Source organism: Mirounga leonina, unplaced genomic scaffold (genome assembly GCF_011800145.1).
Source record: "Mirounga leonina isolate KUSES-001 unplaced genomic scaffold, KU_Mleo_1.0 Mir_127, whole genome shotgun sequence".
In the NCBI taxonomy this organism is placed as follows: Eukaryota; Metazoa; Chordata; class Mammalia; order Carnivora; family Phocidae; genus Mirounga; species Mirounga leonina.
In genome coordinates, this window is record NW_023270316.1 from 462145 (window position 1) to 483641 (window position 21497).

The following is a 21497-nucleotide window of genomic DNA, read 5'->3' on the forward strand; positions in this document are numbered from 1 at the left end:
GTGTGCTTAGCGTGTGCGTGTGCATGCAGATGAGTGTGCGAGTGCGAGTGCATGCACGTGAGTGTGTGTATGCCCCGTGTGCATGTGACGCACACAAGTGCGTGAGGGTACTGCGTGTGCACGTGAATTGTATGCATGTGACGGTGAGTGTGTGCACGTGAGTGTCCTGTCCGTGCACGCACACACTTGTGCATGGGTGTGCACTTGTGCGGCTCAGTTTTGCAGGGAACGAGGAAAAGCCAGAGAAGGACAAACAAGTGGAGAAAGGAACCAAGAAGGTCAGTGAGCTGAATTCTGCAAAATGAAATTTTGTTTTTGTAGATGTTTTTAAACCCCCACCAGCAACGGAGAACAAAATGTAGAAGGAACTCACTATGTGCCGAGCCGCAAACACGCCGTCCACAACGGCGCAGCAGAAGGCTGCCACCACGCCGAAGCTGATGAACACGATGGCCGCGACCAGCTGGGGCAGAGGGTAGAGGAGTGAGTGGGCATCACGTGCTCCCAACAACCGTTCTTCACGTACAAACCGTCCAAAGCCCCGCTTGCTCCCCGGGCTTGCGGCCTCTGCCACCCACCCCCCCGCCCCGACTCAGCGGACTCAGGTGGGCTGCGTTCTTGTTGGTTCTTCCACAGGGCAGACGGGAGCTTCTGGCCCCTGGGTCCCCCGCGTGCCCCTCATGAATAAGCGGATTATTAAACGGTCTGCAATTTCTTGCTATTGCAAACTCTGCGACAAAGACCCTACATATGTTCTGTGTACAAGTCTGGGTTTTCTGTGTGGGAATCTCAGCAGGACAGACCCTGGAGCCCAAAAGACCCCACACATTCAGACAGGACACATCTGGGTCTCTGCACCTTAGCATCAGAGAAGCGCCACATTGTCCTGTAAAGAGGCTTTGCCAGTTTTTACTCCAACTGTCTAGCAGCGCCCATCTCCTTATACCCAAAAGACACTTCCTATTATTAATTGTTTAGATGCTGCCATCTGATGGGCAAAAAGGCTCATCAGTATTTCCAGTTGCATTTCTATTAAGAACCTTTCCTTGGATTTGTTGGACATTTCTTTAAATTTTTTAAATTTTTTTGTGAAATAATTGTAAATGTACCAAAACAAGTAGCAAAAGTAGTACAAAGAATTCCCCTGTGTCATCCGCTGAGGTTCCCCGAGTATTAACAGCATCAAAACCACAGCCACAACTTCTAACCTGTAATCCCTCCAGCAGCAAGAACCCCACTCGCATGACCCACAGCGTGTGTGTTTGTTTACTGGGTCCGGGACTCTGCATAAAGCGGCTCAGAACAGCAGGCTGTAAGCAGGACACGGTGTTTGTGAGCAGCTCTCTGGGTCTCCAGCCTTGGACATGAGCTCCAGACTGTCCTCCCAGGTTGTTCAGGTTGGTTTTCCACGTGTGCGAGCTGCTTCTGTCAGCAGTCAGGCTCACTGGCTGCTTTTCCGAGGGGCCTGCTCCCTCTCCATCCTTGTTAATCTGGACTACTTATTTGTTCAGCCAAGCACAGGGAGCCGGTATGAAACGCCACCAGCTTGACACCCAGGGGCAGAGTGGGGCGGGAGCGCCACTCCGACCCCGAGGAGCCGGGGAGGGGGCCGGCTCGCCCTGGACCCCAGCCCTGCCAGTGCCCAGTGGAAACTGTGCCCTGACTTCACAAGCAGGGGCTTTGCCCAAGTCCCTGGGGGTCTGTGAACTGGTGACTGTCTCGTCCCCAGTTTCCCCCTCTGGAGACAGAGGTGCTGGCCCTGACTCATTCTTGCATTGAATGGATGGTTCCAGAGCGCCCCCTTGGAGCCTGCCTCTCCGGGACGCGGGCCCATGTGACAAAGCCGACGAGGTCCTCGGCTCTTCCCCAGGGTCTGACACTCCTGATATTGGATGACGAATTGACTGAAAGAGAGCCTGAGGCCCCGGGGGGGTGGGGTGTGTGTGTGGAAAGCACCCCCGTTGTTCATCCAAACAACAAAGAACAATTATCCTGTGGCCCGAGGCAGCTCCCAAACCCACTGTTCCGCAAACAGCTCTGGCCCGTTGACTCCGTCACAACCAGGCTGTCCGCACGTGGGAGGGGAGCCCAGCCCAGCAGGCGCCCACGGGGGCCCGTGGCCCCGGGCGGCACTGACCGTGGAGGTGGCCAAAGGCCAAAGTGCCTCCTTCATCCTGGTCGGGATGGAGAAGCCACATGGCCCCTCCCTTCTGCGCACAAGGAAAGGACAGGGATGGGGAGTCTCGGGAGCGTCGTCTGCAGAAATGACACGGCACCAAACTTCCCTGCATTTGTATCGCTGTTGTGAAAAAATGCACTAAAACATCTATAGAAGATCAGCCGGAGGTTTTCAAATTTCCTGCAAGGGAGGCCAGGCACCTCGTTTTCCAAAATAAATAAATAAATGAATGAAAAGCCTGCACCTAATTTGACTGCTGAGCCCTTGAGCTTCCCACTCCGCCTGTTCTGCCGGCCCCAGAGCGATGTGGCTTGTCCTTGCCTGGCTCAGGCCTTTCGGGAGGAAATGCTGAGCCCCTCCTACTGGCCCGAACCCCGAGGCAGTGCTGCCCCGTTTAGTGTCGGGCCCCATCACCACCGCCTCCTCCTGTGGTGAGGAGACTTGCCGCCCACAGGGAAGGACCCTGTCTGTGATGGGGCCACGGCGTCCCCTGGGGCTAGTCCCCGGCCAGAGGGGCTGACAATGAACAGAATCACCTTCAAGCTCAGGGTCCTCTCGCGCGTGTGTCCCTCCCAGTCCTGCAGCTGTGACATTGTCGTCCACAGGGGGTGCCGGCCACCCTGCTATTTCAGGAGCTCAGGATGCAGCCCCGCGCCTCTCCACCAGGCCTCCCAAGCAGCCCGTGATCTCGGGAGGGGGGCAGACTCTCTGACACAAATCCAACGGGAGGGAGAGCCCACTCCTCCAGCGAACACCCCGGAGCATGGTCTTTGTCCCAGACGCCCTGCTCACACCGGCCCATGATGCTCTAGATCCACAGGTACCCTGGGCCTCACAGCCCACGGCATGAACTCTCTTTCCGTGGTGCCCTCTCCTCTTCTATGTCTGCCCCCCTCGTCCCCACCACCTCCTGGGCCACTTCTGATGTCCTCAAGGAGCTGGACTGTCCCCAGTGACAGCTCTCCTAGAGCCCGGTGGGGTCTGGGGCCAGCCTGGCACCGGGTCCTCGTTGGAAGTGGGTGTCCCCCCGCCCTGTGCATTGTGCACCCACACTCCGGCTCAGGTGCTAGCCAGGACATCCACCAAGCACTTGCCACTCACCTGAGAAGCTTCCGGAAGTGGCCCTGCCCCTGACCACTGACAGCCTGCTACATCTCTCACCATGAGTGTGCAAGCAGGGCGTTGGTAGGACCTGCTCCCAAGCGAGCTCCTCATGCATGGACTCGATGGCCCCCCGGAAAGTGCCACACTCCACGTCCTGGCCACGCGACCAGCTCCGACCCAGCGGTGGCCATGAGGCCTCCCGGCTGCCCTCAGCACTCTCGATCTACAGACGTGCTCTGGTTTGGTCTTACACAAACTGCCCCATCACTTGAATGTTCTCATCAGCTTTCGACTGGCCCTGTGTTTCTGCCCACCACCCTCGAAAACACGCTCAGGTCGCATGGGGACTGCCACACATACGCATTCAGCATGGAGGCCGTGAGCCCACGAAGACAGAGGTAACAGGCCTCACCACCCTGCCCGGGTCCCTCCTCCCGGGATGAAGGGAAGGGCACCTTCAGATCTCCACTGGGCTCGCAGAATTTACATTGCAGCAGGGAAGCCAGATTAAAAACCAAACACCAATAGATAAGGTCATGTTGATAATGCAGGAAAGAGAGAAAAAAGTGGGTGCGAGCTTGTCCCCTGGTGGGAAGGTTGTCACCTGGTGGACAGGCCTCTCGTCCGGGGCACTGGACACCCCCAGTGACTCAGGGCCACCAAGGGGTCTTACCGGGCAAGGTGGTGCTCTCAGGAGGGTTTCAGAAGGCCGCCCTGGGGCTTGAGAGCCCTCTGGCTGCAGGATGGGAGCAGGTGGGAAGGGGACAGTTAACTCCTGGGGACAATGACCCAGGCAAATGAGGACCAGGTGGGAACTGGTGCAGAGCACGGGGCTGGTCTGAGGGGGCACCTAGAGGGGACATGGGACGGGCAGAGTGGTCAGGCCACAGGGCTTGGGAGACACATTCACACCGGCAGAGGGGGCATTAATCAGAAGGGCCGGGTGGAGGGTGGCCCCCTGCACAGGTGGAGGGGCTCAGTCTACAGCCCGGGGGCATCACGTGGACAAGGTGGGTGGGGACGCAGTCTGCCAAGGAGAACGTCACTGGGCCCTCACCAGGGAGCCCGCGGGTGGTCCCGACACCCCAAAGCAGGGGACCAGGACTCTTGGGCCATCCCTCACCAGGTGTCCCTCGTCCCTGTGGACCATCTGCCCCCGGCTGTGATTGGGGTCCTCTGCCGGGGACACTGTGGGCCCTGAGCCTCGCCCTGGTGTGCGTCACTGTGCAGACCACCCTGCCTCCCCCATGACCCCAGGCTGGAGTCCGTGTGTCTTCCATCCACACCCCCACCATCCCCACCTTCCTCTTCCCAACCACAAGGATGGGGCTAGAACTAATCACGGGTGGAAAAATGGAAGATCCACAAATATGTGGAAACCAAACATCACACCCGTAAACAACCAGTGGGCCAAAGAAGTCAGCAGGGAGGCCGTACCCCAGGTTGAGGTGAACGGGATGAAATGAAAGCCTACAGGGGCCCCACTCAGAGGAGGCGCCAAAGCTCGGCAGGAACTCACCGCTGTAAACACACACTGATAAAGCAGACGGATCGCCAATCAATCGCCTAACGCCCTAAAGAATTGGAAAAAAGGAGCAAACTAAACTCAAAGCCAGCAGAAGAAAGGGAATAATAAAGGTTAACGCAGAGATAAAAGACACAGGGGAAGAAAAATAAAGACAATCAATGTTCCTGGAAGGTGGTTCTTTGAAAACGTCAACAAAGCTGACAATCTTTAGCTGAACTCAGAGAACAGGAGAGAAAAACCAGATGACTGAAATCAGAAGTGAATTTAGGGACATTATTACCAACTTTACAGAAATTAAAAGGATTATAAGAAGATGCTGTGAGCTATTGTGCACCAACAAATGTGATCATCGAGATGAACCAATCCCTAGGAAGCACAGATCACCAACACTGACTCAAGAAGAAATAGCAGATTTCCAGAAACCCATACAAAGTAAGATTGAACCAAAACCCCCCAACAAAGGACCAGACGGCTTCCTTGGCAGTGTGCAGGGAGAGACGCCAGCAGGTCCACGGACAGGGGCCGAGGTGAGACCAAGGGGACCCGCGGTGGGGACAGCGCCTGGGTACCCGCGGCCACAGGGGATGAGTCCACACCGCGAGCTCGCATTCCAGCGCAAGCTCGCATTCCAGCGCTCGCCCCCCAAGAGCTTCCTACCTCCCCGTCCCAGCCTTGGGACGTGTCCTTCTGAGCCTCCCCTGCCTGCACTGCCGTTCCCTGTCCTCCCTGAAGCCCCTACCTGGCGCCCCGCGCGAAGCTCCCTGCGCATCTGCTGCAGAGACCTCCTGCACCTCTTTCCAGGCATTTGCCATGGACGTGGGCAGGCTTCCTCCCGATGACCTCTGGATCCCCTGGCGTCGTGGGCCGGGACCTCGTAATACTGTGCCCAAAGCCCTTGGGTCGTTCCTCCTCTCAGCCCCTCCCAGGCTGGTCCCAGGGGCACCGGCTGCCTCGGCTTCTGCGTGAGGAGCTGTGGGGCTGGACACCCCCAGTAAGGCCGGCGAGGGTCCCGCGATGTCCACGCCCGAAGCAGAAGAGGTGAAGGAGAGCGGGAGGATACAGCCGGGACCCGCCGCACAACACAGGAGACAGGCTCTCTCTGGACCAGGCAGAAGGCCCGATGCCCTAACCCACTGCGGGAGACATTTCGGCACCTGTCACTTCCTAGCGGCCTGATGGCCCCGTGGGCTTTATACCATGTTCCAGAGGGAACGCCGTGTCTGCAGCTGTATGTCCGTGTGTCTGCGTGTCTGTCTGTCTGTGTGTCTGCATGTGTGTGTCTGTGTGTCTGTCCGTGTGTCTGTGTGTCTGTCCGTGTGTCTGTCTGTGTGTCTGCGTGTGTCCGCGTGTGTCTGTGTGTCTGTCTGTGTCCGTGTGTCTGTGTGTCTGTCTGTGTGTCTGCGTGTCTGTCTGTCTGTGTGTCTGCGTGTGTCTGTCTGTCCGTGTGTCTGTGTGTCTGTCTTCTGTGTGTCTGTCTGTGTCTGTCTGTGTGTCTGTGTCTGTGTGTCTGTCTGTGTGTGTGTCTGTGTCTGTCTGTGTGTCTGTGTGTATGTGTGTCTGTCTGTCTGTGTCTGTGTGTGTCTGTGTGTCTGTCTGTGTGTCTGTGTGTCTGTCTGTGTCTGTCTGTGTGTCTGTCTGTGTGTCTGTGTGTCTGTCTGTGTCTGTCTGTGTGTCTGTCTGTGTGTCTCACACACACGGGGGCAGACAGGCAGTTCGACACCACTCTCGGCCCCTGGTGTCTCCCCGCCACCTTCGGGGCCGTCTGGACGGCAGGGCTGGTAGTGAAATCGATGAGTCAGGCACCTGTCCGGGTAAGGAGAGGGCAGCAACTCCCCATTAATAGAAAAATATGAAAAGCTGACTCACTTTGGGGCATATTCTTAGGACGTCACAAGAGACTAACATAGAGATGGGCAGACGTGATGGTGAAGCCACTTGTCACAGTCGGATTCTACCCCGTAAATTTTAATAGACGAAATGGTACTATGTCTGGTATTTGCTTCTAAATAACATGGGGAGGGAAGAAGTGAGTGGGAGATAAGAGGACCATGAGGTCAATAGCCCCTCTGCCAACTTTCACGTATGTTTAAATTTTCTATCAGAGGAAATTAAAAAGAAATCAAGAAAGAAGAAAGCATTCTTACGTATCTGGATGCACGTGAAATGCGTTCTCTCACCTTGCGATTTACTGACTCGCGAAGCAACCCGAACCTCCTGAAGGCCTGGGTGCTTAAGAACGGGGTCTGGCCATGGCTACTGCTCTGGGCCAGTGTGGTGCCTGGTTCCTCCCACGGGCCCTCCCAGCAGCCCTGGGAATGAGGAAACTGAGGTCCAGAAGGGTCGAGTAAGTTTCCCAAGATCACAGCGCTCCTAGTGGTGGACACACGCTTCGGTCTCCATCAACATCAAGTAAAGTGTTAGTGAATGCATTCATCCTACAAAGTTAGTCTCCTGACAAGGAGAACTGAGACAGTCCAGGCGTCACAGACAACTCCCGTCCGAAGGCTCTGGTCTGGGGCACAGGGAAGCTTGCGGGCGAGCCAGGCCCCACATCGCTCTCCTCTTACTAGAGCCTCCAAAACAGACCTCCTGCATCCACATTGGGAAGGAAGAAGCAAAACTATCTCTATTTGCAGGTGACATGATCTTATGGATGCAGAATCCTAAGGAATCTACTAGAAACTATCAAAATGAAAGAATGAGTTCAACAGAGCTACGGGATATAAGATCAACAGAAAAATCTATTGCATTTTTACACACATGCAATGGACACTCCTAAAATGAAGTTAGGGAGACAATTCCATTCATAATACCCTCCAAAAGAATAAAATACTTAGGAATACACTTAGCAAAAGAAGCACAAAATAGACTCTTAGCACAACAAAACATTGTTGAGGGAAATGAAAATAGCTCTAGAAAACATAGGAACATATCCCACAGTCATGGGTCAGGATACTTAACTTCGTTAAGCCAGCAACACTCTCTAAACTGATCCATAGATTGAGCACAGTGCCCATCAGAATCCCAGCTGACCTCGTTGCAGAAATTGGCAAGCTGATTTAAAAACTCATACGAAATTGCAAAGACAGAGAATAACCAGAACAGTCCTGAAAAAGAGGAACAAAGCAGGAAGACTCATGTTCTGATTTCAAAACTCACTACAAAGCAACAGTAATTGAGACACTGTGCACTGACACAAGGACAGACCTGTGGACAAAAAGGACAGAACTGAGAGCCCAAAAGCAGGTGCACACACGTGGGGCCAAGTGACGACCAACAAGGGCATCGAGACCATCCAGTGGGGAAAAGCCAGACTTCCTACCAAGTGAACAGCCACATGGAGAAGGTGGACCCCTACCTCACACCACATGCAAACATTCGCTCAAATTGGACCAAAGACTTCCATGTAAGTGATGAAACTCAGAAAACATAGGGGTGAGTCTTCATGATCCTGGAGCTGGCATGGGATTCTTAGAAACGACACCAATGGGGGCACCTGGGTGACGCAGTTGGTTAAGCATCCCACTCTTGGTTTCGGCTCAGGTCATGATCTTCCCGGTTGGGAGATCAAGCCCCGCGTTGGGCTCGGCGCTCAGCGCACACTCCGCTGGAGATCCTCTCTCCCTCTCCCTCTGCTCCTCCCACTCATGCTCGTGCTCTCGCTTTCTCTCAAATAAGTAAATAAATCTTAAAAAAAGAAAAGAAAGAAAGAAATGGCACCAACAGCACGAACAACAAAAGAGAGAATACACAGGGGTGCCCAGGTGGCTCAGTCGTTAAGTGTCTGCCTTCGGCTCAGGTCATGATCCCAGGGTCCTGGGATCAGGCCCCGCATCGGGTTCCCTGCTTGGTGGGAAGCCTGCTTCTCCCTCTCCCTCTCCCCCTTGTGTTCCCTCTCTCACTGTGTCTCTCTCTGTCAAATAAATAAATAATCTTTAAAAAAAAGAGAGAGAGAGAGAATACACAAGCTGGGCTTCACTGGAACTGCAAACCTCTGTGCCTCAAAGCTGCCGTCAAGAAGGCGAAGGTGAAGAGAGCCCATAGACAGGAGAGAATATTTGCAACTCATGCATCTGACAAAGGGCTTGGATGGGGGACACGTAAAGGACTCTGACAAGTCAGTCATGCAAAGACAAGTCACCCAACTTAAAAATCAGCAGAGGATCTGAATGGCATTTGTCTACAAAAAGAGACGGAAAAGACCAATAAGCCTGTGAAGAGGAGCCCGAGGTCACAAATGATCAGGGAAGCAGATTCTGTGTCATGCCCGCCAGACAGATGAGCACGCGTGCGGGGGGCTTGGAGAGCCCGGAGCCAACGGTTCCGCCAACGACTGCCATAGGACCCGGTGGCCCCACTCCTACCAACGGAAACGTGTGTCTTCAGATGTGGGCAGTGGCACTGTTCACGACATGGCAATGGCCCCAGTGACCATCTGCAAACGGTGGCCCATCCTTTCGCCAGAACACGACTCGGCCATAAAGCAATGGGAGAACATGAGTGACGCAGCCTGGCCCACCGCAGCCCAGACCCGAAGTCGATCAGCAGGACCGTCGAGGGAGAGAGGCCCTGGGGAGCCAGCAGCGCCCCGGACAGCGGACAGGGGGCCGCAGCTTCTCCTCGCGCAGCCGGGCCGCAGCTGGGACCCTCTCTCCACGCTCCGGCCCTTTGTGCGGCTTTAAATCACTGACCTCTTCCGGGGACAGTTACACTTTAATGTGGTTAAGCATGGAAGGAAATCTGTTTCTCCCACTGAAGATCCTTAAATACCGCTCAGGCGAGGGCCCAGAAAGAGCTCTGTGAGAGTCTTTAAAGGCCCTGCCTCCCGGGGGGCGTCCTCGGGCAGACTCGGGGGCAAGGCTGCCTCCACCTCCCTCCTGCAAGAGACTCCCGGGCAGAGGGGCCTGCAGGAGGCCAAGGATGAGCCCCCCCGCCCCAGGCAAGGAGGGTGGGGTCCCGCACTGCCCGGACATGTGGCAGAAGCCCTCTGTCCACCTCGTCACGGCCAGTGGCCCAGAGCAGGGGCACACCCTCCCAGTACTTGGGAGAAGACACTTGTTTCTGCCAGAACCCAAATCTCTTCAACCTGCTCGCTCCCGGCCCCATCCCAGGACCTGTCCCCCTCACTCCTTCTGCCCCGGGGGCCGTCCTCTCAGTGTGGGTTATGACAGTGGCCACCGCAGCTCAGCCACAGGCCTCTGCTGTCAGCCAGGGAACGGGGGACACGCAGGGCCATCCATGCAGCCCCCGCACACACTGAAAGCCCCAGGGCGAGTGGCAGCAAGTAGGGGGGAAAATTAGGATGAGAGCCCGAGAGGCCAGGGCTGGAGACTAGTCGGAAACGGCCACGCAGCCCCAGATCCCCTCTGAAACCTCTCAAGATGCGACACTCACTGCCCCCGTGAACTGGAAAATTAACTGGCTGCTCTTGGAGGCTCATCCCCAAAACGGTGCATCGACAAACAGATGCCAAATAGAAACCATTAATGAAGATACCATGTTCGGAAGACGGATCAAAGTTGGCGTCCTTCATCCACCCGTGTCTCCACTTCCTGCTTTTCCATCGGCCTCCCCTCACTTCCCAGCTTGGGAGAGCCTACACATTATTTAATTCCCTAACCCCCAACCCACCCCACTCCCTAAACTTCCGTCCTGTGTCTCAACTTCAGCTGCTAGGTTGTAGGATGCACCCTACAATCCTAGAAGCAACGCTCACTTAGACTTCACAACTGTGAAGGGCACCCATAAGCCCCGAGTCCAGAGTCGTGCAGTGCACAGCCTGGGGAACCTGGGCCCTGATCCTAGGTTGCTGGATTGGGGTGGGGGGCTTTCCTAGGAACACCAGCTGTAGCTATAACATACTCTGTGAGGGGCAACACTCTTATTACCCCACATTTGAAAGAAGCAATGTGCATTCTTACCATTTGCCTTCTATTCTCCACCAGGTTGATGCCAATAATTCCTAAGAAAGCTCCAAAGCCCAGCTGGACCGAAGGAAAAACAAGGGAGAAAGCACTCTGGTTAGCATGCCTGAGGCTTAATGCTGGTCTTTAACAGCAAATAATGCGCAGGACACTGCCACTCTTAGAGGCATCTTATCAAAAGGCAAAGCCGGCCAATGCCCCCTCCCCCTACCAACTTAACCACCAAGTGGCCGACAAGCTCATGCCCGTTAGGGTGGGCTTCTTGGGCTCAGTCAAAGCCAGTGATTGGAATAGAAGTTGCTGAAACATGACTCGTCTCAACTTCCATGTTCAAATATTTTAACTCTTGATCACAGAAAAGAGGGTATCATGTACCCCTCACCTCCAGCACAGAGGGACAGCACCTTCACAGTGACTCAGAGCACTCACAGCCCATCTTCTGCATCTGGTCGTCAGGTGAGGGGCCCACCCGATGCTTCTCCTGGACCAGTCTGAAGCCCGAGTCAGGGGATGGCTCCTCAGGTGAGATATTGGGAAACCAGAACCAAGAGTATGCAGAAGAAGGGTTGTCAGTCGCCCGCAGACGCGGCCGACACCAATCACAAGTGAGCTTTGGACTCAGGTGAGCAGGCAGACAGGTAGCCTTGGGGAGGGGAGGAGAGGTAGGAAGGAGGCTCCAGCAGTGGGAGGACGCCGAGGGGGGTCTTCCTGTCCTTGAGAAAGCCTCAGCTCCCAGCCCCCCGGACGAAGGGAGGCGGGCTGTTGGAGAAACATACCCTGGCTGTGCTCGCCCCCTAACGAGGGATCCAGGGCGGGGCACCAGGACCCCTCCACTGAGCGTGTCCACCTGGCGGGAGACTTTCCTCAGTAATGTCCATCAGCTTGACCGGCGCCCTGGGACGACGCTGCGCAGGGCGGCCACAAGGTGGAGCTGCGCTGGGCGGCTCACGGCAGGTGGCTCGCGGCAGGTGGCAGGTGGGCCGCGGCAGGTGGCAGGTGGGCCCTGTCCGCCGGTTGGGCTTGCGTCTGAGTTTGGGGCGCCGACAACAGAGTGGCACCGTGGTGGGCGCTCGAGGCCACAGTGTCAAATTTAGCGCACTAAAAGTCACACCCGCTTATGACTACAGAAGCCGTGTCTGTGGAGATGGGCACCAATAATTTAAGCATTCTCAAGGACGACAGAGGAACGTTTTCGTCATGTGCACCTTCAAAACATCACAGTCCAGCTCCTCAGTGCAAAAGCGTCAGAATCCCACTCACTTAGCTGTGTTAAAATGCACGTGTTAGGGTTCACCAACACCCGCCCTCGTTCCAACGGGTGGGGCGCTCGACCCCCCAGCCCCAGTTTCTTCCCGGGAGCCGTTCTGCCACCAACTCTGCGGACGTGGCCTCTGCACGCAGCTGACTTTTACCCCCCTTGTCCTGTGCATTTCATCTCTTCCTCCGTGGTTCATCTTCAGAGCCGGCGGGCTGACGCGGGTCCCACCCTGGCCTGGTCCCGGAGCCCGGCTCCCTCAGCAGCTTGCCCTCAACACCGTGTCCGGGGTCCCCCACCACCCACCACCCACGGCAGAAGGGTGGGGCCCCCAGAATATTGGCAGCTCTTAAGACTTTACTGATAAAACTTTCCTGCACAGCACTCTTTATGTGTTTACTCATAAATAATACACAGGTAGATAATGTAGATTTATAGAGCATAGACAAAAAACCAAAAATAAAGTATTAAGATAAAGATGAAGCGAAAAATATATGTGAAACATTTTTAAATATTTAATGCCACCTTTTCATCCTTGCTAAAAATGTTACCAATATTATTGCTGATCTTGGTAATACTTTTAATAAGAATAATGTGATTAGATGAACTTCCTTTTAAAAAATATCTGGATTTAGCATTTATGACAGCAACTCAGGGTTCCGGTGCATTTTAAGGGCATCCCAGCTGACGGAGCCAATCCCACAGACGCCTCGTGCGCAGCGCGGGCCTTTGGAGCAAGTTCTATTGTGTCGACAACACAGTTCGAAAAATCCCCTCGATAATTCTGAGTTTGGGTGGCACTTCTTGCCAGATCTCAGTACCCCGTTTACCATGCGGCGCTACTGCCCGCAATCTGATATGAGGCGTGGAGGACCCCTCTTCTGCCGCCCCCAGGACAGAGACTGATTAGCACCACCACGGCTGGGGCGCCTTGGCAGGACTGCATTAAGCCACATGTCCCTTCTGCCAGGCTCGGTGCAGTCAGCGTGCTCCGCCTGGAGGCCCCGGGCCGAGTCTGGGCCGGCATTTGTCCTGCTCCAGGGCCGGCGCACTCGCTGGCTGGGCGTGCTCTGCCTCCCCCGTCCTCCCCCGTCTCAGGCTCCCACCCTGTGCCCGCCACCTTGCATTTGTAAGGGCCCTGCGCTCAGGCGGGCCCAGCTGCACGAGGCAGGAGATGGCGCCTCCTGAGGCCAGCCCCACAGCCACAGGGCCCGGGAGAAGACACGGGTGCCTTGGGGCAGATTCTGCCGACCACAACCACCCACAGCAGCTCCCGTGTCTTACCCTCCAACCCCACGAGCTGGGGTGGAGGGTGTCACCACCCGCAACTCTCCTAGCAGACCCTGAGGGGAATAGCACTCACGATGATCCCTGGGTAGTAGCCCCCCACGGTCACGTTCTCTGTCCTGGTGGTGGCGGCGAGGCCGATGGTCAGGATGGAGGCAGACATCACGAGCAGAGACCCCACAAACCAAAGGGAAGTCTTCTTTCTCCTCGCAAACCCTTCTAGAAGGAGGACAAATGAGGAAGCGTCAGAGCACGGTCCCAGCCCATGCGCTCCCTGCCCCGGCCACTCCCTCCCCAGGTGACTGAAGCGGCCTCTGGAAGACCCCAGACCACCTTGTGCGTGGACACTTCTTTCTCAGGGCAGGAAATCAGGGCCCCGTCCTCACCCGCCAGCCCACCTGAAAGGTTTCCACCCAGCTCCTCGATGCCCTTCCTCAAGGACACTCGTCCGCACCCACACAGCCTCACCCGCACCTCCGTGTCCTGCAGATGGAAGCGGGAGCCCCTGGCCGCCCCTGCAGCCCCCACTGCCCCAGTGTTTACCACCCTAATATCGGACCCCCATAATGAGCCCCATGAAGGCAGGTGGGAATCTGTCTTTTCCCTGCTCCAGCCCTCTTGCCTGAGACGTCAGTGCCACTGGGGCTCACCCCCAAAACCAATGCCCACCCTGGTCTGTGAGTCCCCCAAAGCCTTCACCCTGGCAACCCACAACAGAGGTCATGCCTGACCATTTATCATCCATCAAAACAAAAAATGTTCAGTAGGCCCTGCAGGAAATCTCTTGGAGGAGTCTGTCCCTCTGCCTTTCTCCCTGTCAGCCTTTCTGCTGCCTGGAATGTGAGCAGAAAGACGGAGCCCCAGCAGCCATTTTGGGCCGTGAGGGAACCTTGTGACTGGAAGCCACACTTGCAGAATGGCAGAGCAGAAAGACAGGCCTGGGTTGTCTACCTCCAAACTTAAGTAGCAGAATAAAGTCTCTGGACTACAGTTGCTGCTTTGGATGTCCCAGTCTTTGTGGGCAAACGTAATTCTAGGTGTCACAGAACTCAAGAAAGCAGCCAGAAAGGAGACCTTCCCATTGTCTGTCCCTCCGTCAAGTCTTGACTTCTGGGTTTCTCGTTCATCTAACGGTCTGCCCTGTGGTGTGTCTCGGGGAAGGCAGGGAGGCTTCATTTACAGGACCGTTCATGCACAGTCTCCCACTCCCACCTCATCAGTGGCCACACAACAGAGGCCGGGGAAGGACAAGGCAAGAGTCCATGCTGAGTCCAACCAGGCTGCTGGGTCTTGCTTTTGTGGAAGCTTAACCATCTGGATCCCTGTGACTCCAAGACAAAATCAGGATGAAAGAAAAATGGGGAGCTTCATCGTGCACCAAAGTTCTTCAATCAACATCACGTGTGTTTAGCGGGGGAGGCAGCCACGCACGTGACGGCAACCTCAGGCTCGGTCACTGCACGCACTCATGTTCACGCTCCGGACGGTTTGTGTCTGAATTTACAGGTCTGCGGTCCTGTGAGCAAAGCTCAACGGCAAGTCAAGTTACAGCACCCGTGACTGGGGTCCCTCCACACGCAGAAGTAAGTCATCCTGCGAGCTCACACAAATGCCCTCCTCCTCAAAGGACTTTCTGTTGCTATTTTTCCTCATTTAGTGCATCGCACATCTTATGCCCCAAACCATCAGCCAGATGCCTCAGCGTCTGCTTCCTCCAGAGCACAGCCTCCCGTGGTCCTATCTCTCAGTCCCTCAGGGGCACCTGCCTGGCAGGAAGCCCTGCTCGGATCCCTTAGTGACGCTCTCACACGCTGATCACAGAGCAAAACACTAAGCACGTCTCCTTTGGGGTCATGTAAATCTTCCTGTGTCCCATTCCGTCACTTTCTCCCGGTCTGGCCTTCCCTCTGAGGCTCCGGCTCAAGGAGATGCTGCGCTGTCAGCATTTCCGTGACAGGTTAACCGGAGGCCCAGAAGGACAGCGGTGGCGCTGACCAGCTGCAGTGTCCTCACTCCAAGCACAACACAGGTAACAAGGAGGAGACTCCTGACCTTAAATACTCTTTATAAACACAGGACATGGCATAAAGATAAGGGAACGAGAAAGAAACTCGAGGAAGGAAGGTAGGGCATCTTTATAATTACCCTAAGACATGCATTCTTAGATCAGGTTTTGGAGACAAAAGGGTCCTGCACTGGAGGAAGGCCCCCAGAGCCCCCTGGACCGCCCCCCCAATCCTCCTACCTCCTACGCAGAACTGTTAGCATGTGTGTTGTTACAAATGATGTGTCTGGACTGTTAACTAAAATCTATACAGTCGGGTATACCCCAGACCGGCCATGGGGTCTCCAGCTGCCCGGAGGGGAAGCCCGTGGAGCAGGGCCTGTGTGCCCTGCTTGCCACTGGACCCCACACCTGGCTCAGATGACAGCAGACCTGTTTCCTGATCTGGACAGGGAGGGGGTGACAGCCAGCTGCATTACCCACCTCTTAACTGCTCTAAGGGCCAACAAGAGGACATGCGTGAGTTCTGGGCATAGTGAGCGTAGTCAACCTATTCCTCGTGGGTGGAGTGGACATTCAGATGGGTGGCAGGTGCTCCTAACTGGCTTTCCTCCCATTGGGAGAGGAGTTTGAGGGGCGACGCTGAAGGCCACGGCGGCATCTCCCCGTTACCCCTGCGCCCCTGCCCTGCACCCATCCGCAGCCCTCTGCCTGCCACAGCTCCTGGGAAAGCCTGGCCACATCCGGACAGAGCAGATCCCGTCCCCAGACCGGGTGCTGCAGCTTGGAAGCGTCCCAGGTCATGGCCTCCCAGAGAGAAGAACGCGCTCGCTTCATCGCGTGGGAACACCTGGCCCCAGAGGCAACGTGACGCCCCTGGGAAAGAGACTGGGGCAGAACCGTGCGACTCAGCCATCCGCTTCCTGTCTCCTGATTTTATAGGTGTGACATGCAAGGTGCTGACTGCAGAAATGTGAAGTAGAAAGTGCCCGTAAGACCCCCAGCTACACTACTGTTTATACTTTTGTGTAAGTGACCAACTCCTGGTGTAATTCGTCAGAAGGAAAGACAAAGTGCTTTTTAAACCACCAATCATTGCAGTATAATAACATAACAACAACCAGTTAGTACAGACCTCATTCTCATCGTCCACAAATAAGCAATCCGTTTCTGGAGGATGAAAACACGGGGACGCAGAGCGCTGTGCTTTAGAGGGTGGGGGGTGTGCTTCTGTTCCTTTCAAGGAAGAAGCCGGGTTCTTCGATCATTATTTGCAAATCAAGCAACATTAACTCCTCTGGTTTTTAATAAGAGACGTTCCAAAGATGCTGCAGGCAGCCCAGAGGTGCACGCCCAGGTTTGGCAGGGTCCCCCGGCAGGGAGCGCAGGAGGCGCGGCTGGCCTCACTCTCCGTTCCTTTCAGAATCTTCCCTGATCCCCGTCAGCAAAACACACCCTCGTCATTCTGGCCCTTGAGCCTCCTCCAGGCTGCATCTGGTCTGGCCAAAGGACCCGGGGTTCCGGGAACTTGTGGGGCAGAAGGATGTGGGGGGTTGGAACAGAGCCCAAACTATGGGAAGCAGCCCTGTCCGTTGAAACAAGGTCTAGAAATGCCTGAGCTGGGGCAGGGGAGGCGGAGGGCGGGGTCCATGGCAACAGACGGGGAGACAGGGAGTCAGAGAGGTGTGCAGGGAGACCACCCGTGTCAGGGCAAAGGGTCCCAAAGGTGCAGCCGCACGGCGGCAGACAGGAGCTGTGGACCCTGCCCGGGACCCCAGCCCATGGCCTGCTCCGGGATGCTGGTGCCCCGCTCACCTGTTGTGTCCAGCAGGGCCAGGGGCCCAGGCACCGGCAGCTGCATCCCGGGGAGGGTCACAGGTCTGATGTGGATCAGGGAGGATCAGCGGCCCCGAGCCCCGCCCCTTCCCTGTGGGGACCGCCCCCTCCCACCTACACTCCCTTCCTGCCCTGCCCGCCCTGGTCCCACACTGCACCGGTGTAGGAGGCTGAGGCCCGGAGGCAGACCAGCTGGGAAGTCCTCCAGGATTCCTGGTCGGTGCCCGCAGGCCGCAGGCTGCGGAGGGTGGGATGCGTGTGGGGAGGCTGCACTCGGCTCCCAGTCGGCCCACCTGCCCCGCGGGGCTCCTGCAGCTGCTTCTGCTCCGCGACCCGAGCGGCAGACGCTGAAACTCCGTGCCCCTTGAATGAATGAACGCATGGATGAAAGCGCGAATGCAGGGCACCGCCGCACCCCACCGCTCACCCCCGCCCCCATCACTCTGGCGCTGAGTGAACCCCGGGTTAGGATGGGAGCGGCCGGAGGAGCGTCCCAGGACCCGTTGCCTCGCATGGCGGCAAGGAGAGGGTCTTGCAAAGACCACTAGGGCCATTTTTAAACTGTCAGAGCAGCCACTTGATGGCGGAGCGCCCAGACCACCAGCCAGCGTGAAAGGCACCCAGCCTCCCTGGTAATTAGGGGAATGTCACCAGAAACAGTGTTGTCCCTCTTTGCCCCCACGCGGTTGGCGAATCCTTAGCGGTGGGGCAGTCACTTCGACGGCAAGGACCCCACCCTCCCTCCTGAAGGACGCGCCTAAGAGCCGGCTGTCTGAACCCAGGCTGTCCGCTCCCATCACCAAAAGCTGTGTTTTAAGTCCGGGACCCTGAGCTCGACCTCAACACCAGACTCAGAATTGTGGGGTGCAGCGTTTGTGACGCAGGCCAGCACTCCACAGGGGCCGTGGCTGTCGGCCGCCATTCGGACGCCGGTGCCCGGGGAAGCAGACTGGGCCTGGGGAGCCAGCGAGGGTGTAGGAGGGTCCCCGGGCCGGGTGGAGGGTGTAGCAGCACCCGGACCGCCTGCCCCGTCCACATCATGGCAGCCTCAGACAATGCCCGTGCTCATCCCGTTTCACAGATGGGGAAACCGAGGTCCCAGGAGGTTAAGTGTGTGACCAAGAGCAGATCCAGAATTCCTCCAAAGCCTACACGCGTCACTGCAGGGAGGGACCCTGCTTAGAATTCATTCCTTGGACCCCCTCCCCGCCCAGTGTGACAGGTGCATCATTGCCCATGCCCATGGCGCCTACTGACAACAGGTTTACCCGCCTCGACCTGACACAGGGACCCGTAGCAAGCCGACCTCTGCAGAGAGCACCGGTCTGGGATCAGGGATTTTTTAAGTGTAATTTAATTTAGCTCTTGCTAAGACAATTAAGAGGAAATCTGTCCTCTTCCGGTCTGAAGATAATCAGAGGGACTGGACAAATCAGTATTGACATTAAGAAGATAACGTAGACACACACTCACACCCAGCAGGGCTCTGAGTCCCAGGGCATGGGCGCGCCCTCCACAGAAGACCCGCTGGGAAGGCGAGGACGGGGACGTCAAGAGCAGCTGGGGCGACGATGACCACAGGAAGGTAACAGGCGCACGCAGCTGAACAAGGTACAGGAAGACTCGGGCCGTGAATTAGCAAAGACTCGTTGGCTGTTAACAATACCGTTGACGGGAGAGATGCTATGAAAGCATCCTGCAGACGAATGCAGAGTTTGGAAAGTCACTGAAAGATAAATCACATGACAGGAAAAGGCGCCGGACTGTGCCAGGGTTTGGCCGCCGTGGTCCCAGATTTCAGTGGATTTCACTGGAAGAGGGTGACTGGGGACAGATTACCTTCACCAAAAGGAGCAAGACAGCAGAACAAAGCCCAACGGTAGGAAGGTGGGGTCCCCAGGGAGGGGGCTCATGGGGGTGCATGGAGTCCCTGGGGTGTCCATGGAGGGTGCATGGGATCTGGGGGGTGTTCATGAGGGTGCACGTGGTCCCCAGGGAGGGGGTGCATGGGGGGCACACAGGGTCTCTGGAGGAGTCCATGGGTGGGGTGTGTGGGGTCCCGGGGAAGGGGTGCATGGGGGGTGCACAGGGTCCCTGGGGTGTCCATGGAGGGTGCACGGGATCTGGGGGGGTATTCGTAGATGGTGCGCAGGGTCCTGGGAGGTCATGGGGGGGTGTGGGGTCCCAGGGAGGGGGTGCATGGAGGGTACACGGGGACCCCATGTGGGGTTATGGGGGGCACGCGGGGACCCTGGGGGCCGCGCAGAGCATTCTATCTTCTGTGTCTTCTCTGCTGCCCATGCCCCCCAGGACATGCGGCACCGCTTCCTTGCCTGTCATTTCAGTGTCTTTCATGCTGGGGACTAAAGCCTGGCACTGAGCTGCTAACATGTGAATGAGGGAACTCAGGTGAAGACTGGGAACCACACATGGCACCTGGGTGGCTCAGTAAGTTGAGCCTCTGCCTTCGGCTCAGATCATGATCCCAGGATCCTGGGATCGAGCCCGCATCGGGCTCCCTGCTCAGCCGGAAGCTTGCTTCTCCCTCTCCCGCTCCCCCTGCTTGGGCTCGCTCTTTCTCTCAAATCAATAAATAAAATCTTTAAACACACACACGCACCGGAAACCTCGGTCGCTAGTAAGTCAGAGTTCCAAGGCTCAAAGCTGCTCATGTTGCGGCTGTTGCCGTTAGAACAAGTTCCCACGAGCCTTCAGCTCCGCCCGCTCAACACACCTCCCTCGGCCTCGTGCTCACGCGTCAAGGGCGGGGGGCGAGCACCTCGTGTTGGAACCGCTTTGTCTTAAAGTAGCGTGAGGACGTTCGACCTCAGCGAGAAGAGACCACGTGTGGAAGGTACGGCGGCGGGAAGCACGAGCCCGGTGTTCGAATGTGAAAGGACCAAACCCTCCGACGCGGGGCTGGAGCGGGGGAGCCCCTCCAGGGTGGCAGCCCCAGTCGTGGACTCCAGTTTGGACGCGTCAGATGGATCTGCCGACCGTCAGGGAAGCGCCGTGCGGGTTTTCTGACCCCGATGAAGAGTCTCCTTTGCGCTCCGGGGCCGCGAAAGAACAGCATTGACAAGGTTTGGCATTTCCCTTCCGTTGCCAACAAGCTCAGCAAACCACACCAGCTGACCACAGTTTGCTGAATTGTTACGTTAACAGTTATGACATCTGCAGGGTTTTATAAAGCAGCGCATAGAATAAAATCACTCTTGGGAGGGAAAACAGACCACGTGTGAAACACCTGTGACAGCAACTCTCCTCCTGCCCTGGGCGACCCGCCCTCAGTCTCCCGCCTGACGTCCCCCACACGGCCACGGGTCCCAGCGTGGCCCAGACACAGCCGAGTCTCCTGGAGCGCCCCGGCCGGAGCCGCCGTGGCCCCACACCCCCCGCCCCGTGGCCGCTGCCTCTCACCCGTGGCCTTACTGAATCTCTATAATATCGTTTCACAGATGAAGAAACAGGCCCCGAGAATTTAAGTAATTTTCCCAAAGTCAAGTATCTGCTCGGTGGCAGAAGCCAGATCTAAACCAAGTCAGCCCGATTATCCTCCCGATGGGGAAGCATGTATTGACCTGACTGCAGACACTTAATCTTTCATTCACACACCAACGAATGTTTCTTGAAGTCCCTCTGCTTAGAGCCACGCAGACCGGTGCGTTCAGAACACTGCGGCTACACGCGAGAGGCAGGGCTGAAGCACGCCGTCAGCCCAGAGAGCGGTCCGAGCGGTCACCAGACTGCAGCACTAACAAGGGGCCCGCGGACGGGCCCAGCCCGGACCCCAGGCTCCCTGACGGCCAGCACAGCCCGGCCCCGCGGGCACCGGGCCCGGGACACTGAGCTTCCCGGGAAGGCCTGCCTCCAGAACAGACAGGAGGCTGGTGGCCCAGGGGTCCACGTGGTGCCGGGAGGAGGCGGGGTGTGTCAGGCCTGAGGACCGAGCCGGGCTGGGGAGAGCTCCAGAGTGAAGCCATGTTGGAGGGCGGGAGCCCATCGTCACCATGATTCTGGACCACATGACACTTCCCCTCCTCTCCTGACTTCCCAGCAGGAGCCCTCGTCCTGGGGGCCCCACGCACGCACACACTCGTACACGTGTGCACACACACGTGCAAATGGGGACAGGGGCCCGCGCACATCTGGCCATCAGCCCCCGAAACTGTCCCCGAGACACAGTGGGAGGGTGGGTGCCGGCAGTGGGGCCGTGTCCGTCCTGCTGGGGGGACTGGCCGCCTCCCCACACTCCCTTCTTACTGCCTCTCCACTTTCCGGGCCAGGCCCTGGAGGATCCAAGATGGAAAAGACGTGGGGATTTCTGCCCGTCCCTCCTGCCACAGGCCTCCTCCCTGAAGCCACTGATCCTGATCAGG

The 21497-nt window shown here is 56.9% G+C and overlaps 1 protein-coding gene across 1 annotated transcript in view; it reads right to left on the bottom strand.

Annotated features, from left to right (window-relative positions):
* The window catches only part of TMEM255B (transmembrane protein 255B), a gene marked incomplete at its 3' end in the record, with an annotated part of 33211 nt that extends 16068 nt beyond the window's left edge, over positions 1–17143 (bottom strand). The window contains exons 1-4 of the mRNA XM_035003778.1: positions 17098–17143; positions 13354–13496; positions 10733–10795; positions 374–463 (exon numbers count right to left, since the gene is read on the bottom strand). Coding sequence (XP_034859669.1) covers positions 374–463; positions 10733–10795; positions 13354–13496; positions 17098–17143 — 342 coding nt within the window. The remainder of the gene's footprint in view (positions 1–373; positions 464–10732; positions 10796–13353; positions 13497–17097) is intronic.
* Positions 17144–21497: the final 4354 nt, after the last annotated feature.